Source organism: Acipenser ruthenus, chromosome 5, assembly GCF_902713425.1.
Source record: "Acipenser ruthenus chromosome 5, fAciRut3.2 maternal haplotype, whole genome shotgun sequence".
NCBI classification, from domain to species: domain Eukaryota; kingdom Metazoa; phylum Chordata; class Actinopteri; order Acipenseriformes; family Acipenseridae; genus Acipenser; species Acipenser ruthenus.
In genome coordinates this window covers 60,032,704-60,050,147 of record NC_081193.1, presented here as the reverse complement: position 1 = coordinate 60,050,147, position 17,444 = coordinate 60,032,704, and the positions used below count along the sequence as shown (strand labels likewise).

Sequence of the window (17,444 nt, the reverse complement as noted above, 5' to 3'; positions counted from 1 at the left end):
CTGCCTTTTTGCCGAAGACGATCTTGGCATTTAGTGGAATTGGAGGCTTTCCATCCTCCTCCTTTCCAGTCTGGCAGGGAGTGAAAGCTCCATACACTCTGCCCAGTGCGGGCCCTGGCGTACTACGTTGACAGGACGAAAGTTGGAGGCAGTCGGAACAATTTTTTGTCTGCTATAAGAACATGAGAACATAAGAAAGTTTACAAACGAGAGGAGGCCATTCAGCCCATCTTGCTCGTTTGGTTGTTAGTAGCTTATTGATCCCAGAATCTCATCAAGCAGCTTCTTGAAGGATCCCAGGGTGTCAGCTTCAACAACATTACTGAGGAGTTGTTTCTAGACCCTCACAATTCTCTAAGTAAAAAAAGTGCCTCCTATTTTCTGTTCTGAATGCCCCTTTATCTAATCTCCATTTGTGACCCCTGGTCCTTGTCGTCTTTGTTCAAGACTGAATAGATTCAGTTCTTTTAGCCTGTCTGCATACGACATGCCTTTTAAACCCGGGATAATTCTGGTTGCTCTTCTGGTTGCTCTTCTATGGGGCTATATCCCATGGTCAAGTCCTGTTTAAGTAGCGGCTGTTCAAATGGATAGCAGACACAGTTAGGACTGCCTATGAGCTGGCCAACTTGCGACGGCTTTGGTACACTCACCCATACGGTAATGGTTATCATAACCTTGGTTCCCTGAAATAGAAATGTAACCATTAATCTTCAAGGTTGCTGCGTCCATGATTGCAGCCAGCTTGAAAATTAAATCTTTTATCTGAGCATCTGAGAGCCAATTTAGTAGATAGCAATGTGTACAACCTCAGCTAACTGGCACGGCTCACACTTACACTGTCCAAAAAACATAGCGTCTGCCACATACCCAACTGCATGAGCTGCACTTCACCGCTCCAGCAAGATCTGTACCAGATTAAATCAACTAATAGTGCTTTCTCTCTCTTGTATAAGTCCTCTTGCCTTATTAAATGGTCCATTGTCCACAGTTGTGGAATATTAGTTATTCAATTATACACTTCTATTAATTTTACACTCTTGGCACCCCCAAATTAGCATATATAATTGAAGTGCTACTGTAAATGAGTCCCACAATACACTTATAAGAGAATTTATATTTTCTATACATGCTATGGAAATTACACACAGGTGTAAGATTGTGCAACATTGAATTCAAATACTTAAAGCATACAATTGCACTATGATGCTGATCCGTGTTGAACCTGTGGGAGTTAGGATGGAAAGTCAGCTTAGGCTAGTTTGCTTCATCAAGCTTCAGCGCCCAGTGCTGCTCAGGTGCACGACACTTGACAGTGGAAACCAAGGTTTCCTATTGTTCTATCAGATCAGAGAGTGGGTTGAAAAATTGGGTACAAAATAAGAAAAATGTGAGTACAAAATATATTTAATAAATGTGTACGTTTAAATTGCCATTCGCTTCTCTTTGGGTCCATATTTGATGCTTTACAGCAGGTTAGGTGACCTGGGCCTGGAGGGCTATTCTATTATAGGTTAATAGGAATTTAATGATTTAATAGAGCAATAACCAAGGCTTTAAAAAAACATTTTCTTTTATACCATTACCATAACCGCATCCTCACAGAATGTGTTTTTGACAGCTCTTGCCAATTACTGTCACTAGAGCTGATGCAAGGATTTTTGTTTCTGATAGGGTTTGACTGGAACCTTGTGTTTAAATGGGATTACATGACTCCTGAACAAAGAAGAGTGCGACAGGGAAATCCAATTGCACCAATAAAGTAAGCAGTCCTGAATGTTCTGTTACATGCATGAAATATAGCAAGAGGAGCCAGTATCATATTCAAAGCCATTGGTACCTAGACTTCTCCTGTTACCAAAGTCCTCTAACTATGTGGTTTAAGCTGTAATCATAGAACTGGCATTTCAGGTGCCAAGGTGTCAAATGACTCCAAGCAGCATTGTGTGGTACCTTATTTAGAGCAAAAGCCTCAAGTAAAAGTACTGTATCCCGTGTAGTAGGCTTCCTAACAGCATCTCTACATTCATTGCTTAGAGTTTTCCCAGGTAAATGTCTTTCTGACAATAGAGCCGCAAGTATATTGTATTTGCCTTAAACAAATGAAATGTGTGTAACATTTAAATAAAATGGCTGAAGTAATGTATTTATTTGAAAATAATAAAACTATAAGGCAGTTCAGCTGTACCTCAATTACAGCCCACCAATCAGCACTTCCACTGTTGGTTTTGTCTCATCAGAAGACATTTAACAATGTCCTGAAACTTCCTAGTAACTCAAAGAAATTCTATCAAGCAAATAGTCTAATTTGTGTGTTGCTTTGAATGATAAAAACCTAGCATTTGAGAGCTAACTATATTTAGTAAAACATACTAAAATGCACTTGAATATGAGAATGATTTCATTACCAGTGCAGATTTTTGGATATTCTTTTGTCATTTGACTTCAGTATACTTTGTGCAAACTGTACACAGCAAAAGCTAAAAGTATAGCCCTGAAGTATAGATCTGTTCTGTCTTTATTACGTCTTTTTATTTTTTTAAAGTTCACACAGCACCCTCTATCCGCAAGCTTTCCCGCTTCTGGATAAGCTATGCTATTGGAAGAAGATTTTAAGTGGTTTATATGGGTCTTAATATAACATCCAGGGCAAGATTATATGATGATCCGCCTGGATTTTATGTAACAATCTAAAGTTAAAGGACAGGGATAGCTGGAATTGTATCAAGTGTGCTATGCCATCTTGGGTCACAATTTAAATTAGTTTGGTGGTTTCACCATTGGCCCCAGTGCATATTCATCTACCAAACCATCACACTATTCGGCACAACTGCCTGTCTCTGTTTAAGAGAGTCCAAGGACTGAGGAACAGGGTGTGGTAAGGTCAGGAGCTGCAGAGGGGAACTATTCATGGATTCTGGTGGCACTCTAACCTACAAAATGAGTATATACAATAATAATGCAAACTGCCTCCACAGTTTTTATATTCTTTGTTTTCGTTTCCAAGCAAAAATATTCTGAGATTGTTGTAGCTTCCCTCATAAAGGTTTACTATAATAAAAAGATTGCAAAGTATAATAAAACATAGTGAAAGCATCATAAAGAATAGGTAATCATTGAAAAGCGCAGAGTTATGCTGAAGTATATTCAAAAAATGGCAGACCATGGTAAACTATGGTACATTATGTTCTCATGGCAAAATGATGGGAGTACTACAGATAATGCCCAGACAAATTACTATTTTTCTATTTGTGAATGACTTGTTCATATTTCTTTCCTTATCTTGTTTTGTTTTCTGTGTTTAGGACACCAATGATAGCTGGTGGTCTCTTTGTTATGGACAAAGATTACTTTGAAGAACGGGGAAAGTATGACATGATGATGGATGTCTGGGGTGGTGAAAATTTAGGTAAGTGGAGTGATAACTCAAACACAGGACAAAGTGAAAAGTGAGATAAGTTGTGCTTGATTTCATTGGAGTCCAGAATTAACATTTTCATGGAGGTTGAGGTTCCCTTTCAAGTACGAAATGTAACAGTTACTGAATAGGTATTTACCTCCTGAAGACCTGAAACCTGAATAAGCTATAACAACGCTGCTCATGCCCGCCCCGACGGTATAAAGGACTGCGCGCACAGATCTCACCGCTATTTTTCCTTTCAAGAACTGACCTGACAGGATAGCCTATTCAGATAAGTACTTTTAACTTTTTATAGATTTTCGCATTTATTGTGTTTACACACATTATATGTAATATTAATAATAATTACTGTATTAGTTTTACTAATTACCCGTATTTGTGCACTACAGCCTGTTTGTTACGTCCTGCTACGGCCTTGTGCCCTGTGTGAAGCCAGCGATTTGAATCACTCCTTCCCAGGGATCAACCAACGTAAGTCGGCTGACTTTGTGCTCTCCCCCCAGGCTGCAATGGCTCCTGCACAGCACTCTTCCACGTCCCACTCTGATAGAGTGGTGGCTGTGTCCTCACCCCATGGCTCTGTGCCAAGGGAGAGCAGATGACGCACCCGGGAAAGTAGCCCAAGCAGGAAGCTGTCTTCACTGTCTTCTTCATTCTCCTCTGCCTCCTTCTCCCCCAATGAAGAAGAGTTCATGTTTCATGCGATCGGTGGACTGTGAGCAGATGGAGTAGCTCTGGGTAGCAGTTTCCCACCAAGGAACGGGGCTCACAGAGTTACTACGTGAACGTTCGGCCCTGCCTGCCCAGTCTGTCCCCTTGGGGTCCCAGGGGGCTACGAGCGCAGATTGCCAGCAGGATGACATGCTCACCCTCACTGCCTCTGAGGAGGTTGGTGAACAGGAGCTGGCATTTTTGTCCGAGGACGTGGACAGACAGCACATCCCCTGCGGTTAAGCTCTCCCTGTTGGCAGCGAAGGCTACAATAGGTTCTGCCGCCCAGCACAGAGACAGAAGACAGGCCAAGTCACAAGCCATGCAGCAGCCCTAGGAATTTGCTGCTGCTGCTGCCACAGGGCACAGGGCCCCTTTTCAGGGCGCCATCTAGAGTATTGTTGTCAGTGCACCATGAACATGTGGGTGCTTACTACCGTACAGACCGTAATTCCCTGCAGTTCTAGCGTGGTACCTCTCCCTTTCGGGGCGTGGCTGTAACATCAGTCACGGACCCACAGGACGCCGTGGTGGTGTCCAGTTGGAGGAAGGGTTCTACTCCAGGTACTTCCTAGTGCCCAAACGGGATGGTGGCCTCAGACCAATCCTCAATCTCAGACAGGTCAACCTGTATCTGAGCCAAAGGAGGTTCCAAATGTTGACGATGCAACAGCTGTTGCAGTCAAATAGGCCAGGAGACTGGTTCACTACGATGGATCTCAAAGACGTCTATTTCCACATCCCCATAAAACCAGTGCACAGGAAGAACCTGCGGTTCGACTTTTCGAAGTGCATGGAAGCTATCCTGGCCACATTGAGACTCAAAGACATCAGAGTGCTCAGTTATCTGGACGACTGCCTCATTTTTGCCCAGTCTCCACCCACACGGAACTTGTCACCGGCCACCTTCAATGGTTGGGCCTTACAGTGAATCATGCAAAGACTAGTGGCCGAGGCAACTGTAAGATGCCTTCCCACCGCTCACCATGCTGCTGTTGTGTCTGGAGAAAATCAGGCAGGACCAGGCCAAGGTGCTCCTAGTAGCCCCTTATTGGCCCGGGATGCAGCTCCTGTGCGGCCGGCCGTGGAGACTGCCCAAGCACCGTGACCTGCTCAGTCAGGCACGGGGGAATTTATGGCATCCCGACCCATCCAGCCTGCAGCTCTGGGTCAGGCCCCTGAATGGCTGCATATGAGCCATCGGTGTCTGTCCAATAGGGTTATTGACACCCTGCAAAATGCCAGAACAGCATCCACGCGTTCCAGTATGGGTACAAGTGGTCCAGTGCAGACTCTAGCATATTATGTTGACAGGTCAAAAAGTTGGAGGCAGTCCAAATAATTTTTTGTCTGCTATGGGGCGAAGTCCCATTGTCAAGCCCTGTCTAAGCACAGGTTGTCCAAATGGATAGCAGACACAATCCGGACTGTATGTGCGAGCCATCTTGCCCCCTCCAGAAAAGCGCAACTTCATAGGCTTTATTCCAGGGTACATCTGTCAAGGACATTTGCAATGCAGCGGTGTGGGTTACTCCCCATACCTTTACTAGGTTCTATAGACTTTACCCCGGTTTTAGAACTAGAGTGTTAAGGGCAGCTTCTCAGTCGACCCTTACAACACAGACATAGACACAGGCATCAATTTTTTAGCCCTATCGGCTTAGCCTTGTAGCATTCCAGTCATTCTGCAATATTGCCCGTGCGACGGCTTTGGTACACTCACTCATACAGTAGTGGTTACGCTTCATATTTGAAAGGGAACATGGGTTATTATCATAACCATGTTTCTCTGAAATAGAAATGTAACCATTAACCTTCAAGGTCGCTGCATCCATGATTGCAGCAGGCTTGAAGGAAAAATGTTGCTTTGATCTGTGCAGGTAGCCCTATATGCCCTCAGGGGCGGGCATGACTGCGTCAAAGGCACTGCGTGCAGCTTTGATATATATTTTCAGGTTCAGGGTCTTTAGGAGGCAAACATCCATACGGTAATGGTTACATTTCTATTTCAGGGAACCAGGGTTATGATACCGTTTTCTGTTTTTCTTTTCATTATGGGGTTGCTGAGCAGCTGCCACTTACCTAAATAATTCAAACAATACATCACTCTCTTACATTTTTTTAAAAGGCTAGTAGTCATGCAAGATGTAGCAGAATTGGGGTCTAGGAGCTGGAGTGGCAACTACACTGGCATTTAAACTCTGTAAGCCAGAGTGAAATTGGTTGATGTTCTCAGCTTCACAATTTGGCCCAATTGGTACAAGATACCTTCACAGGCAGTCTCAAATGATTTTTAACATGCTAGTGAAGGTGTCTAGTTCAGTAATATTTTTAATAATTCATTAAAAGATTTTATTTCACCTAAAATCTTTTAATGAATTGGTAGTCTCAGGCTAGCCTAATAACAAAGCAAGGATAGACACAATTTCTGGGAGGAATACAAACAGTTAAGAACTAGCAATAAACAGCTACAGTAGCTACAGGAAGTAGTGGTTTTGTTTGTTTGTTTGTTTGTTTGTTTGTTTGTGTGTTTTTTTTTTTTTTTTTTTTTTTTTTTTTTTTTTGCTAGGTTTTATGATTACAATGAATTTATTCTGGGATATGTAAAGCAAGTCTGCTATCGGTTTGTCTGTTGCAGAAATCTCGTTTCGTGTATGGCAATGTGGCGGAAGTCTGGAAATCATTCCTTGTAGCCGGGTAGGCCATGTGTTCCGCAAACAACATCCTTACACCTTCCCAGGAGGCAGTGGGACAGTATTTGCCAGGTTAGTAAAAGTTAAGATCCTGTTGAAGGGGACGCTCTAACTGGTATCAGTATAACTGGTATCTTGTCCTTGTAAACACAACTACTACCATACCTCCTACCCCCTTCCACCACAAAAGTGAGAATACATTTTATGTATATTTCAGAAGTTTCGTACCACATTAACTTTGTATGGAGGGTGTTGTCCTATGTTCATCTCAGAAATATTCAAACTGCATATACCCTTGTCCAAGCCTTTATTAGATCATGGAATTATTATTGTAAATCTCTTTTGGCTGGCCTCCACAAGTTGGGAAAACCGCAGCTTATCAGGAAATCTGCACTTGGATGGACAATACAAAACTCAGATTTTGTCCCGGCTGCATTGGCTTCCAGTTTCTCCCATGTACGGTGTTACAGGCCCAAATTATGTGGGTGATTTGGTTCAGCCCTGTGTCCCTGGTGTTGTGCAGATCTCGCAGGCAGGTGTGTGCTTTTGGTAACAGTTAAGTAAATTAAATTAATTTAGCGACAGTTTGCACAATTCACACTGACTTTACTGAATACATTGCAGTTCAGTATAAAAATTAGGGCTGTTTGGGAGATTTAATTATTTTAAAGCATGTTAATCGTACTTCTCTGTCTTGAACCTTTCCGGCAACATTGTATTGAGTGTCTGAGTGCAGGTATTGTTTAAATAGAAAGTTAGTCACTGAACTGCGTAATGGAGCAAAGCAATAAAAATGAATGGGAGTTTTTTAAATTTTTTTCTGAAATGTTCTGATGGCTCATTGGAGAGAAGGACGCTTACTTGTCTACTGTTAAAGTGAGTTCCAGTATTGCACACGGTATCACACACGAGTACATCTTAGTCTGCTGTGTGCTGAACACGCCTTCACTTCTCAAAGTACTCTAGCAGCTCTTCTGCTACAGACAATAACAATAAAACAACAAATTAAACCCACCTGTTTCAACAAAAATTCAGGATCGCTGCAAGCCCATGAATCAAGCTAAGTATGATAATATAAGGTTGTTTTAAAAAAAAAAAAAAAAAAAAGTAGCAGTAGGTAGCTTTTTTTTTTGCGCGTCATGTAAAGCCTAGCAATTTTTCTAGTTAGTTAGTTAGTTAGTTAGTTTTTGGATATGATGAAAGTTTTTTTGATGTTCTCTTCACAATGAACAATTCATTTCCTAGAAATGCTTACTGTAGCTACATATTTATAATTTTATTTTAAAAAACTAATTTATTTCAGTCCACAATCGTATTCTGTTTTCTGATCTCTGTATGCTGCTGATCAAGCTTGAAGTGCACGTTTTATTGTGCTGGTTGTATTTGTAATTTCTTAAATTATTGCCCCTAGTAAATTTATGGTGACAGTCTCAATGGGTAAATTTCCTGGTTAAATAAACGAGACACCACGCGGTACCGCTGACCTTGTCCCTCGCTGGTAGCTCAATGTAGTGCTGGACACACTTGCAAGACCGCCATTCAAGCCCCTTCATTCAGCAGAGGTATAATTCCTGTTCTTAGAGACAGCTTTACTGCTTGCTATTACCTGCACCAAGCGGGTAAGTGAAATGCAAGCATTCTCAACGGCGAAAGCCTGTTTGATTTTTTGCGGAGGCCAGAACTAATGTTATGCTCTGCACTAATCCTGCTTTTCTCTAAAAGCATGTCTGCTTTCCATATCAGTCAGTCAGTGGAACTGGAGGCCTTCCATGCACCTCCTTTCCAGTCTTGACAGGGAGAGAAAGCTCCATATGCTCTGTCCAGTTACGGCACTGGCGTATTATGTTGACCACACCCATAGTTGCCGGCAGTCCAAGCAATTGTTTATTTGCTTCACGTCTAAGTTCCAGGGACAAGCCCTGTCTAAACATCAGCTGTCGCAGTGGATTGTAGACAGTCAGGATTGCCCCCATTGTCATTGTCAACCTGCCCCCACCAGAAAATGTCACTGGTCACTCCACAGGAGGCCATGCAACCTCTTGGACGTTATTCCAGGTTGCAGACATTTGCAATGCTGCAGTATGGGCCACGCCTCGTACTTTTTACCAGGTTCTACCGACTGAAGGTCGTAGATCAACAGAACCCTGGTTTTGGGACCAGAGTGTTAAGAGCAGCCACTCGTTCTGCTTTTTAACACATTTGTATTATGTTCCACTTTAAGTCCTGGGGTAGTTGTCCAAAGAGGTGTGTGGCTTTCTGGTGTTAAATGCTGAGGTAACTCAATGTAACCTTGCAGCATATACACTGCATGAGGGATCTCCCTCACTGTACTGTGGACTATACGTCATGGACCCTTATCGGTCCTCAAGGCAGTTTATCTTCGTTTTTAGCACGTCTGCCGGTGCTGCAAGTCCTTCACTTGTGACAGTTTGGGTATTGTATCCCATTTGGCAGTGATTACATTTCATACTTGAAAGGGAACGTTAGGTTATTATCATAACCCTAGTTCCCTGATATAGAAATGTAACCATTAACCTTCAAGGTCACTGCGTTCACTCCAACGATAATAACCTAATGTTTCCAATTGTTGTAGTTAATGTACAGTATGCAAATAGGGCAAAAGTGTGGCAGAAGCCATTTTTCAGAGAGTGAAAAATAGTCGCTTTTTTGAATGAATTGATGTCGCACGGCAGTCGGAAACATGAAAGGTTTTGATGAATCAAAAATAGTCTGACAACTCTTGGAAAACCATCCTTAAGGTATTTTGGGACTGAAAATAGCCAGTCCTTATTTTTAATGTTACCTACTGTATAATTTCTTTAAAACCAAAGTGATGTCACGTTGTTGGGAACTGGGTATGCTGCTTTGTGATGCTTAATCAAGCAGCGATTCACACTTCGGCGGGGAGGGGTATGGTGTTTGATGGGAAGGGGAGTTGTCACAAAGCATGCAAAATATTTCTGTTATTTTTAAAAGGGAATTTATTTATTGCTTCCACCCACTTGCATCAGAAAGTGAATTTTCACTTTCATTAAAAAGATTTGATCAAATCTTTTTAATGACTCCTTCACTTACCTGTACACTACACTTTATGTACATTTCACATAAAAAACAGTTTACAGGTACAGTAGTGTTCTGTTTGTGAGAAACTAACACAGTGGCTTACTAGTTTGTCTGCTTATCACCTTATTATAAATTGTGTGTTTGTCCCATTATATTAAATTAGGCTATCCTAAATAAATGGCCAATATGTTATGCAGTACACATGTGTAAAATATTATCTTTGTGGGTAGCTTAACATTTTATAACATATTAAACTTTTATTTTAGCGAACTTGCTAGTTCTCTGTTTTTAAAAATACATTTGATAAATCACTTTGGTTTTAAGGAAAAGTGTAAGAAACAAATCTAGATGGAGCCTACATGTACAGTAGCTAAAGCAAGTGATGAGTTGATACACACGGTGTACAGTAATTTCAGAGACTTCACGTTTATTTTTTAGTCTGGGTATATTCTCCAGCTACAGACCCGTCAAGGCATATCTCTCTTATGGCCCACCTTAAGCCCCGGCAAGCCCTGGGGTATCTGGGCTGCACCTCATCAAGCCCTGTCATGAATTAAGCACTGTTTACACTATTCTTTCAGAAACTGACATTTTCTCTGGGAACTACATATTACACGGCAATGGGTAACATTTCAAGGAAATCGACCAAGAAATGAGTGCTGATTTAATTTTGATATTTGAATAAAAAATATTTTTAGCACAGGAAATAAATACTATTACTGCCATTGATATCTTTCTAATTTACAATTTTAAAAAAAAATGAAAAGTGACAGCATCTTATTGTTTAATTACTAGGAGAAGATAAAATCGCCTCACATGCTTGTCATGAAAAGTACAATTGTATTAAAAATACATTGTATTATATTTGCAAAATACATGCGTGTGGTTTTCCACATTTCCTGAAACAATTTAGATGAGGAAACCGGGAGTTTTTGTGCCATCTGGTTCAGTACGCTACAAAAATAATTCTAGGAACAATACATTGCGGGGTGGGGTCAACGCTAGTTCTGTATACCCAGCAAAACAAATGTCATACAATAGTTAAACTAGATAACAAAATAATACACAACATATAATTACTGTACCTTGTCGACTTTTGTCACCCTTGGGAAATGCGAAGTTAAGAAACCCATTCATTACTTCTCGGTCTTAAACATGGACACAGCTGCACTGTAAGTGAAAATAAATGATGAACGTGTATTTACAACTACTGTAGGTTGCATAAATACACACAGAAAGTGAAACCTCAGATGAGAAGTGGGATATTTATGTGCATACTCATTTTAACAACGCCTTTTTTTTTTTTTTTTTTTTTTTTACTATTGGGCAACGTTTTAGCTAATCTGTTGTTCAACTTATGTTAAAATTCCTAGTGGATGCTCCTCATCCCCTATTTTTTCCTTTGCAGCTCTAGCCCCAGAGCACCCACTGACAGCCTCTGTGGTTTATTATATAATATCACCATAACTATTTTCGGCAGGGCTATAGCATGCTGCGTTTATCCTTCTCTTCAGCTAAGGTATTGCTTAACTTCTTGATTATACCATAGGCTTTGGCATATTAGAGCTGTTACTGCAATCGTACAGTACAGTAAAAAAACAACATAACTCCATCTAAGCGTTCGAGAGGATGAGTGTGCGAAACACTGCAATTCAGTAGTAATCTGTAACAAACCAGTTTCTTGTCAGATAGTACCCTCTAGTGTGAAGAAGATGCAGGGCAGGTTAACTAAACTGCATATCACATTGATTTAAGCGGAGAGTAGCACGGCATATTTCAACATATTTTTAGAACTACCACTGTAGCTCTCTAAATTAGAATAAAGAAATGCAAACTATTCCAGAAGTATAATTAACATTGTATTTTTTTAAATGTTTATATTATCTAGTTAATAAATATATATATATATATATATATATATATATATATATATATATATATATATATATATATATATATATGATCGAGTTTACACTTTGAAAGACATATTGCATCAGAGTGAAATTTGTACCTTTATGTAAATAAAAGGAGTATCAATAGTCCAAACCAGTCTCACGTGTAAGAAGATAATCTCATACTTTTGGTAAAGGTGTAAATCTAGAGCAATGTCTTTCTCAGCTAAATGGTTTCACCTGCTGCAAGAACTCATTATTATGCAAATGTACAAGTAGACTGTCCTGACTTGAACTTTCACTTCAGCCATGGGTCACAAATTGTATTTATGTAGAATCCTGTTTTTATCCTGTTCTTTTAAAAACCCATTTTTAAAGATTTTAAAGTGACTTTGCTAAGGTCAGAATGATTGTGTTAGGATTCAAATTCAGAGTAGTATGGCTCCAAGTATCTAACTCCTAAATGCATTATCTGGCCCTCGTAAATCGTGCATTGTTCATCTGTCAAACGTGACTGAAAAACAGCCTATTCTGTGAATCGCTTTGTATTAAGTCACAGTCTAATCACAGTTTTTTTTTCTTTCTTAAGGAACACCCGCAGGGCAGCAGAGGTTTGGATGGATGAATTTAAAAATTTCTACTATGCAGCAGTGCCATCAGCTCGAAACGTCCCTTATGGGAAGTAAGTGTCACTGTGGTTGCTATCAGGATTCTTTTCCAAGTGTTTTGTCTGAAGCTCATTTCAAAAGAAACCGATTTGAACAATGACTTTTATTTCTTTTTACCCTCCAGCATCCAGAGCAGGCTAGAAATGAAAAAGAGACTTGGCTGCAAACCTTTTAAGTGGTATCTGGAAAACGTCTACCCGGAACTTAGGTGGGTGCTGTTTCTTATGCATGCATTTTCCAGTGATATCCCAAAAGGAGCTATAACATATCACAAGGTAGTAAATGAAATGTGCCTCAAATTAAAAAAAGAAAAACAAAAAGGTGTTATTTTATACTTGGAAGCTAATGTAGCAGATTAGCTCATTGTATGCTAACAATGAGTCCAGTAAACCATGTCCTCCATTGATCACATTCAATTAAATTATAGCAACCCATTACTGCTAGATCTTATTGTTGCTCTACAAAACTGCATGCAAAGGCAGTTCTGGTGGCTCTCTGTAATAGCTTTAGAAAAGCAAAACAGGTTTACTTTTTTTAGAGTAACTCGATATACAGGAATCCTTTTAACATGTGGTTGTTAATACATCTCACTGTAAATAGTATTAGTGTTATCTATAGTCTTAAATACAAGCTTCCAAAATTTGCAGAGAGACAAGTGGTGGCTTTTTGTTTTAGATTATAATATGAAAAATGATGTATGTGGATCCCTTGTACAGTATAAAATATTTTTTGGTATTCATGTTTTCATATAGTTTATGCTTACTATTTTATTAACATAACCGCAAGGCCTCCCAGACCGCTGCAAAACTTGTACTGCTTTTCTTTATAGCTAATCCATATAATCCTGCACCTCCATGATGGTATTGAATTTGATTCCCTGGGTAGGCTGGTTACTCGCTTGCAGTGTTCATATGCTTGTCTCCTGTCCAGATATGCCTTTGGCAGTGTGTTTTGAATATTTGGAATGGTGGGACATAAAGTTCAGATCAGTGCACTGGGTTCCAAATGGCAGTGCATGACCGAACTTGTGTCTTGCAGCTGCTGGCCTCCCAATTGTAAACTATTATTTGTGTATCATATTTTGAGTTACCGCCTCTTAGTTTAAGAATTGCCAGTGGTACGGATTTTATTCTCAAGCCAGACTATGCAAATTGCTCATCATTGTGTTTGCCCCATTGTTTTGGTGACACGTTATCCACAGAGAAGGGAAAGCTAAAGCAATGGCAAAATGAAATGTCATATGCCTCAAACCTAACCATGGGCAGACCACCCTTTCTAGGGTGTGATAACCTCTCCATGTCCATCCAAGTCTGCACTTTCTATATCTTTCTCAGTAACAGATGTTTTTGGTGGTGGGATCTAGAATGCATGTACTGTAATTGAAGACGCGTAGGCCTGGCACCAAAAAGCTTAGTAGGGTATATTTTAAATGATCTAAACAGTAGTGTATTCTTCCCATATATAACGACTTAATTATACTGTAGGGCTCTGCAATTCAGTAGTAATTTTTAATTATTTTATTTTTATTGTTCACTTGTACTGCACTTTTTTAATACTGACTTTAAAACATGTTCAATACATGGGGTTTGCAGAATCTGGAATGGAAGTCACAATAGTCATTTTCAATACTGGGGAATAGGAATTTTAGCTCTCATGCCTGCATGCATAGGCGTAATTTACTCTGGGGATACGTCCCCTCACTTCTTCAACAACACTGCAGCAGAACTAAAACCTTTTTCTTAATAACTTCGTATAATCACTAGTCAGTAGAGTAGTCTCCACTTGGACCCAGTCAAATACCCCCTCCTGTAGTATTCAAAGGGTCTCATCTGATTTTATAGATTTTAGTACAGTGAAGGGTTACTGTATCGCCTACCAATGCATCAAACAATCGATTTAACTTCAAAAGCACACATTTTTCCACCCTCCTAACTTCAAAATATGATTTGAAGTTTTATAGCCTACTGTCAAAACCACAAACACTATTTTTTTTTTTTTAAAAGAACTCTTTCAATAACGTAGTAGTTTGTTCTGTTTACTGAGCTAACTGTGAAGTTGACAACCTGTTGCATATCTTTCAATAAATCAAGTACATATCCTTTCTGATTTCTATGTGTTGTGTTACATTTCCTCCACTGTAATTTTTCCCCAATGCCTACAGTACTTTTGGTGATGCAGTGATGGATAGAAAAAAAATAAAGCTCATCTCCAAGCCATTTTTCAGACATCACCCTGAGGCGTCCGTATATTCGATGTATACGGATGGCCTGTCGGGCCTTACTGCATACATATATACACATGTATGTATGTGTTTGTGTAGTTTTGCAAAAGGCACGAAGTCCTGGACTGAACATTTTGAGAAGCCAAGAATTTGTGGGTGCTTATATTTCTGTACCATTACAAAAAATGTTATTGAGTGTTAGACTTCTTATTTATCTGACTGATGTGAATATGTTTCACTGGATGAATGTTTTGGGAAATAAGACAGATGTGTGTGTGTGTGTGTGTGTGTGTGTGTGTGTGTGTTTTTTTTTTGTTTTTTTTCTCTCCATTACCTGACAATTGGTGCAAGTGGACTGAGTGCGCTTTGGAAAACTGTTCTTCAGTTCTGTCTGTTTTACAGTTTATGAATTCAAAAATATAGTAATCCCTTCAAGTATTTGTTGCAAACAAAATAATTCCACAAATCATGCACTTATGTTTTGCTATACAAATCTCAACTGTGCAGTTTTAAAAGAAACACATAACAGCAAACATGTATTTCCATTTAAAGTAAAGAAGTCTCTGTTTGCATTGTTCCTACCCCTTCAATGCAACCAGCTTCATCCCCAATTGACTGACACTCTTTGCAGCCAGAAACATGCTTGGACACCAGAGGTGCAATGAAATGACCCAGGAAGTGAAACCGTAACAGACACAAACAGAAGTGTAGTACAAGATATCCATTTTAAAATTAAAATACATGTTTTCTATTTCATGTGCTTCTTTCAAACTCCATATAATTTAGCAACAGGTTGGAATTCTTTCATGAGCTACTTTTGTTTTATCTAAATGTTCGTAATTAATTGTTGGCCTGTTTAATATTTTATTATGTCTGTGTAATTATCTGTTCTTGTTTCTACTTAATCATTATTCATCATGCTAACTAAATGTGCAAGCAAAAGACAAAAAAGAAAATACAGTAGCAAGAGGACAGCTTCCTGATTTATTTTTAGGTGATTTGGAGGAAAGCCCATAATTAATGATGGACACACCTATTGGATTCAGTGCATAAGGCTATACATATATATTTCTCATCCACTCTTCACAAAATGAGCTTTTCTAAGACTAGTGGCACAAAATATTTTTGCTAGAGTTGTTGGTAAGTATAACATAAACTACTTTACAGTAGACATTGCTATAGAAAACCCATAATATGATATTAAACAAACATGTAAGAAATTAAATCTAGAAGATATTCTGTAGCAGTGTGGAGTAGTGGTTAGGGCTCTGGACTCTTGACCAGGGGGTCATGGGTTCAATCCCCGGTCGGGGACACTGCTGTTGTACCCTTGAGCAAGGTACTTTACCTAGATTGCTCCAGTAAAAACCCAACTGTATAAATGGGTAATTGTATGTAAAAATAACGTGATATCTTGTAACAATTGTAAGTCGCCCTGGATAAGGGCGTCTGCTAAGAAATAAATAATAATAATAAAATCTTTTCATAAGGCCTTATAAAGGCCTGGAGTTAATTCTAGTATAGTTCATGTTTTATTTCTGTCCCACAACCAGATAATCTGTAAGGACTTTTACCCTCCCATTATCCTGTATTTGCCTATGTTTGTCATTTGTCTGAAAAGAAATCATTCCCAAAGCTGTTCTGGTTTTCTGCCAGTTATGGAACAATAGACAGTGGAATTATAATACAGTACTAGTTTGTTTCTCACACTGTATCCACATACACTTGAGAAGCATTACATTTAAAATAAACTAGTCTCATAACCAGGAATACTATTTGTTTGACAAAATGTTTATATTGATGGATTAACATGTATGGTGTTCCAGATCATACGTTTATTCCAGCAGTATATTTATGAGTGCTTCGCTTAATCAGGATGTTTCTACCTCATTAGTAGGCAGGTCCACAATGTTTTCCAACTTGCAGAAATAATGTCAGTATTTTTTTTTTTGTTTTGTGCGCCAACTCAATGTGTTGAACTTTTGAACTAAAGTGATTAACTTTCAATGTAATCTTTGCTTCTGACCCACTGACCTGAGTGGGCTGAGGTGGAGAAATCCAAGCTAGCCAACAGGAGAGAAGTCTGTGCCAATCACATCTAACACAAGCCTTTCCTCAGTTAGTGAATCATAAAGAGCCTTAGCAGTGATCAAAAATGTTACTCTAAAGTGTTAGGTATTTTGAGCACAACCAGAAAATAAACATAAAAAATGACAGGCCTAACCCTTAGGTAGCATACTGATACTGTGTGTCTGTTCCATGATTATATTGGGTTTGATTAAGCTGTATCTATTCCATTAACAGTCCCCGAGGCATTTGTTGTTTTAATTATCTTCATACATTCTTTTGCTAAATGTTCTATTTAATATGTGAAATAGGGTGCCTGACCAACGAGACATAGCCTTTGGGGCTTTGCAGCAAGGCAGTAACTGTTTGGACACCATGGGCCATTTTGCAGATGGTGTTGTAGGGGTCTATGAGTGCCACAACGCTGGCGGAAACCAGGTACGGTGCTGTTCACAAGCAAATTGTTTATGAATTAAAAAAATATATATAATTATTTTATTTTTAAGTTGTAAAACAAATGTATTCATATAAAGATGCAGTGTTGCCTGAAACATGAAAGGGGAAACTTCAGCTGCTTAGGTTTTCATATAATAATGCCCTCCTATATTATAAAAGGCTCGAAATTAAATACAGTAGTCAATTATGTATATTTTAGCCATCCTCTTTAATTGTATTACTTTTCTATAATGAATGTCCACCATGTTTCCT

General features: G+C 39.3%; 1 protein-coding gene across 2 annotated transcripts in view; it reads left to right on the top strand.

Annotated features, from left to right (window-relative positions):
- The window catches only part of LOC117402755 (polypeptide N-acetylgalactosaminyltransferase 2), a 120,695-nt gene that overhangs the window by 97,818 nt on the left and 5,433 nt on the right, over positions 1 to 17,444 (top strand). For both annotated transcript variants that reach the window (XM_034004192.2, XM_059024348.1), the window contains exons 9-14: positions 1,675 to 1,762; positions 3,306 to 3,409; positions 6,771 to 6,897; positions 12,370 to 12,462; positions 12,573 to 12,656; positions 17,048 to 17,174. In XM_034004192.2, the coding sequence (XP_033860083.1) occupies positions 1,675 to 1,762; positions 3,306 to 3,409; positions 6,771 to 6,897; positions 12,370 to 12,462; positions 12,573 to 12,656; positions 17,048 to 17,174 (623 nt within the window). The remainder of the gene's footprint in view (positions 1 to 1,674; positions 1,763 to 3,305; positions 3,410 to 6,770; positions 6,898 to 12,369; positions 12,463 to 12,572; positions 12,657 to 17,047; positions 17,175 to 17,444) is intronic.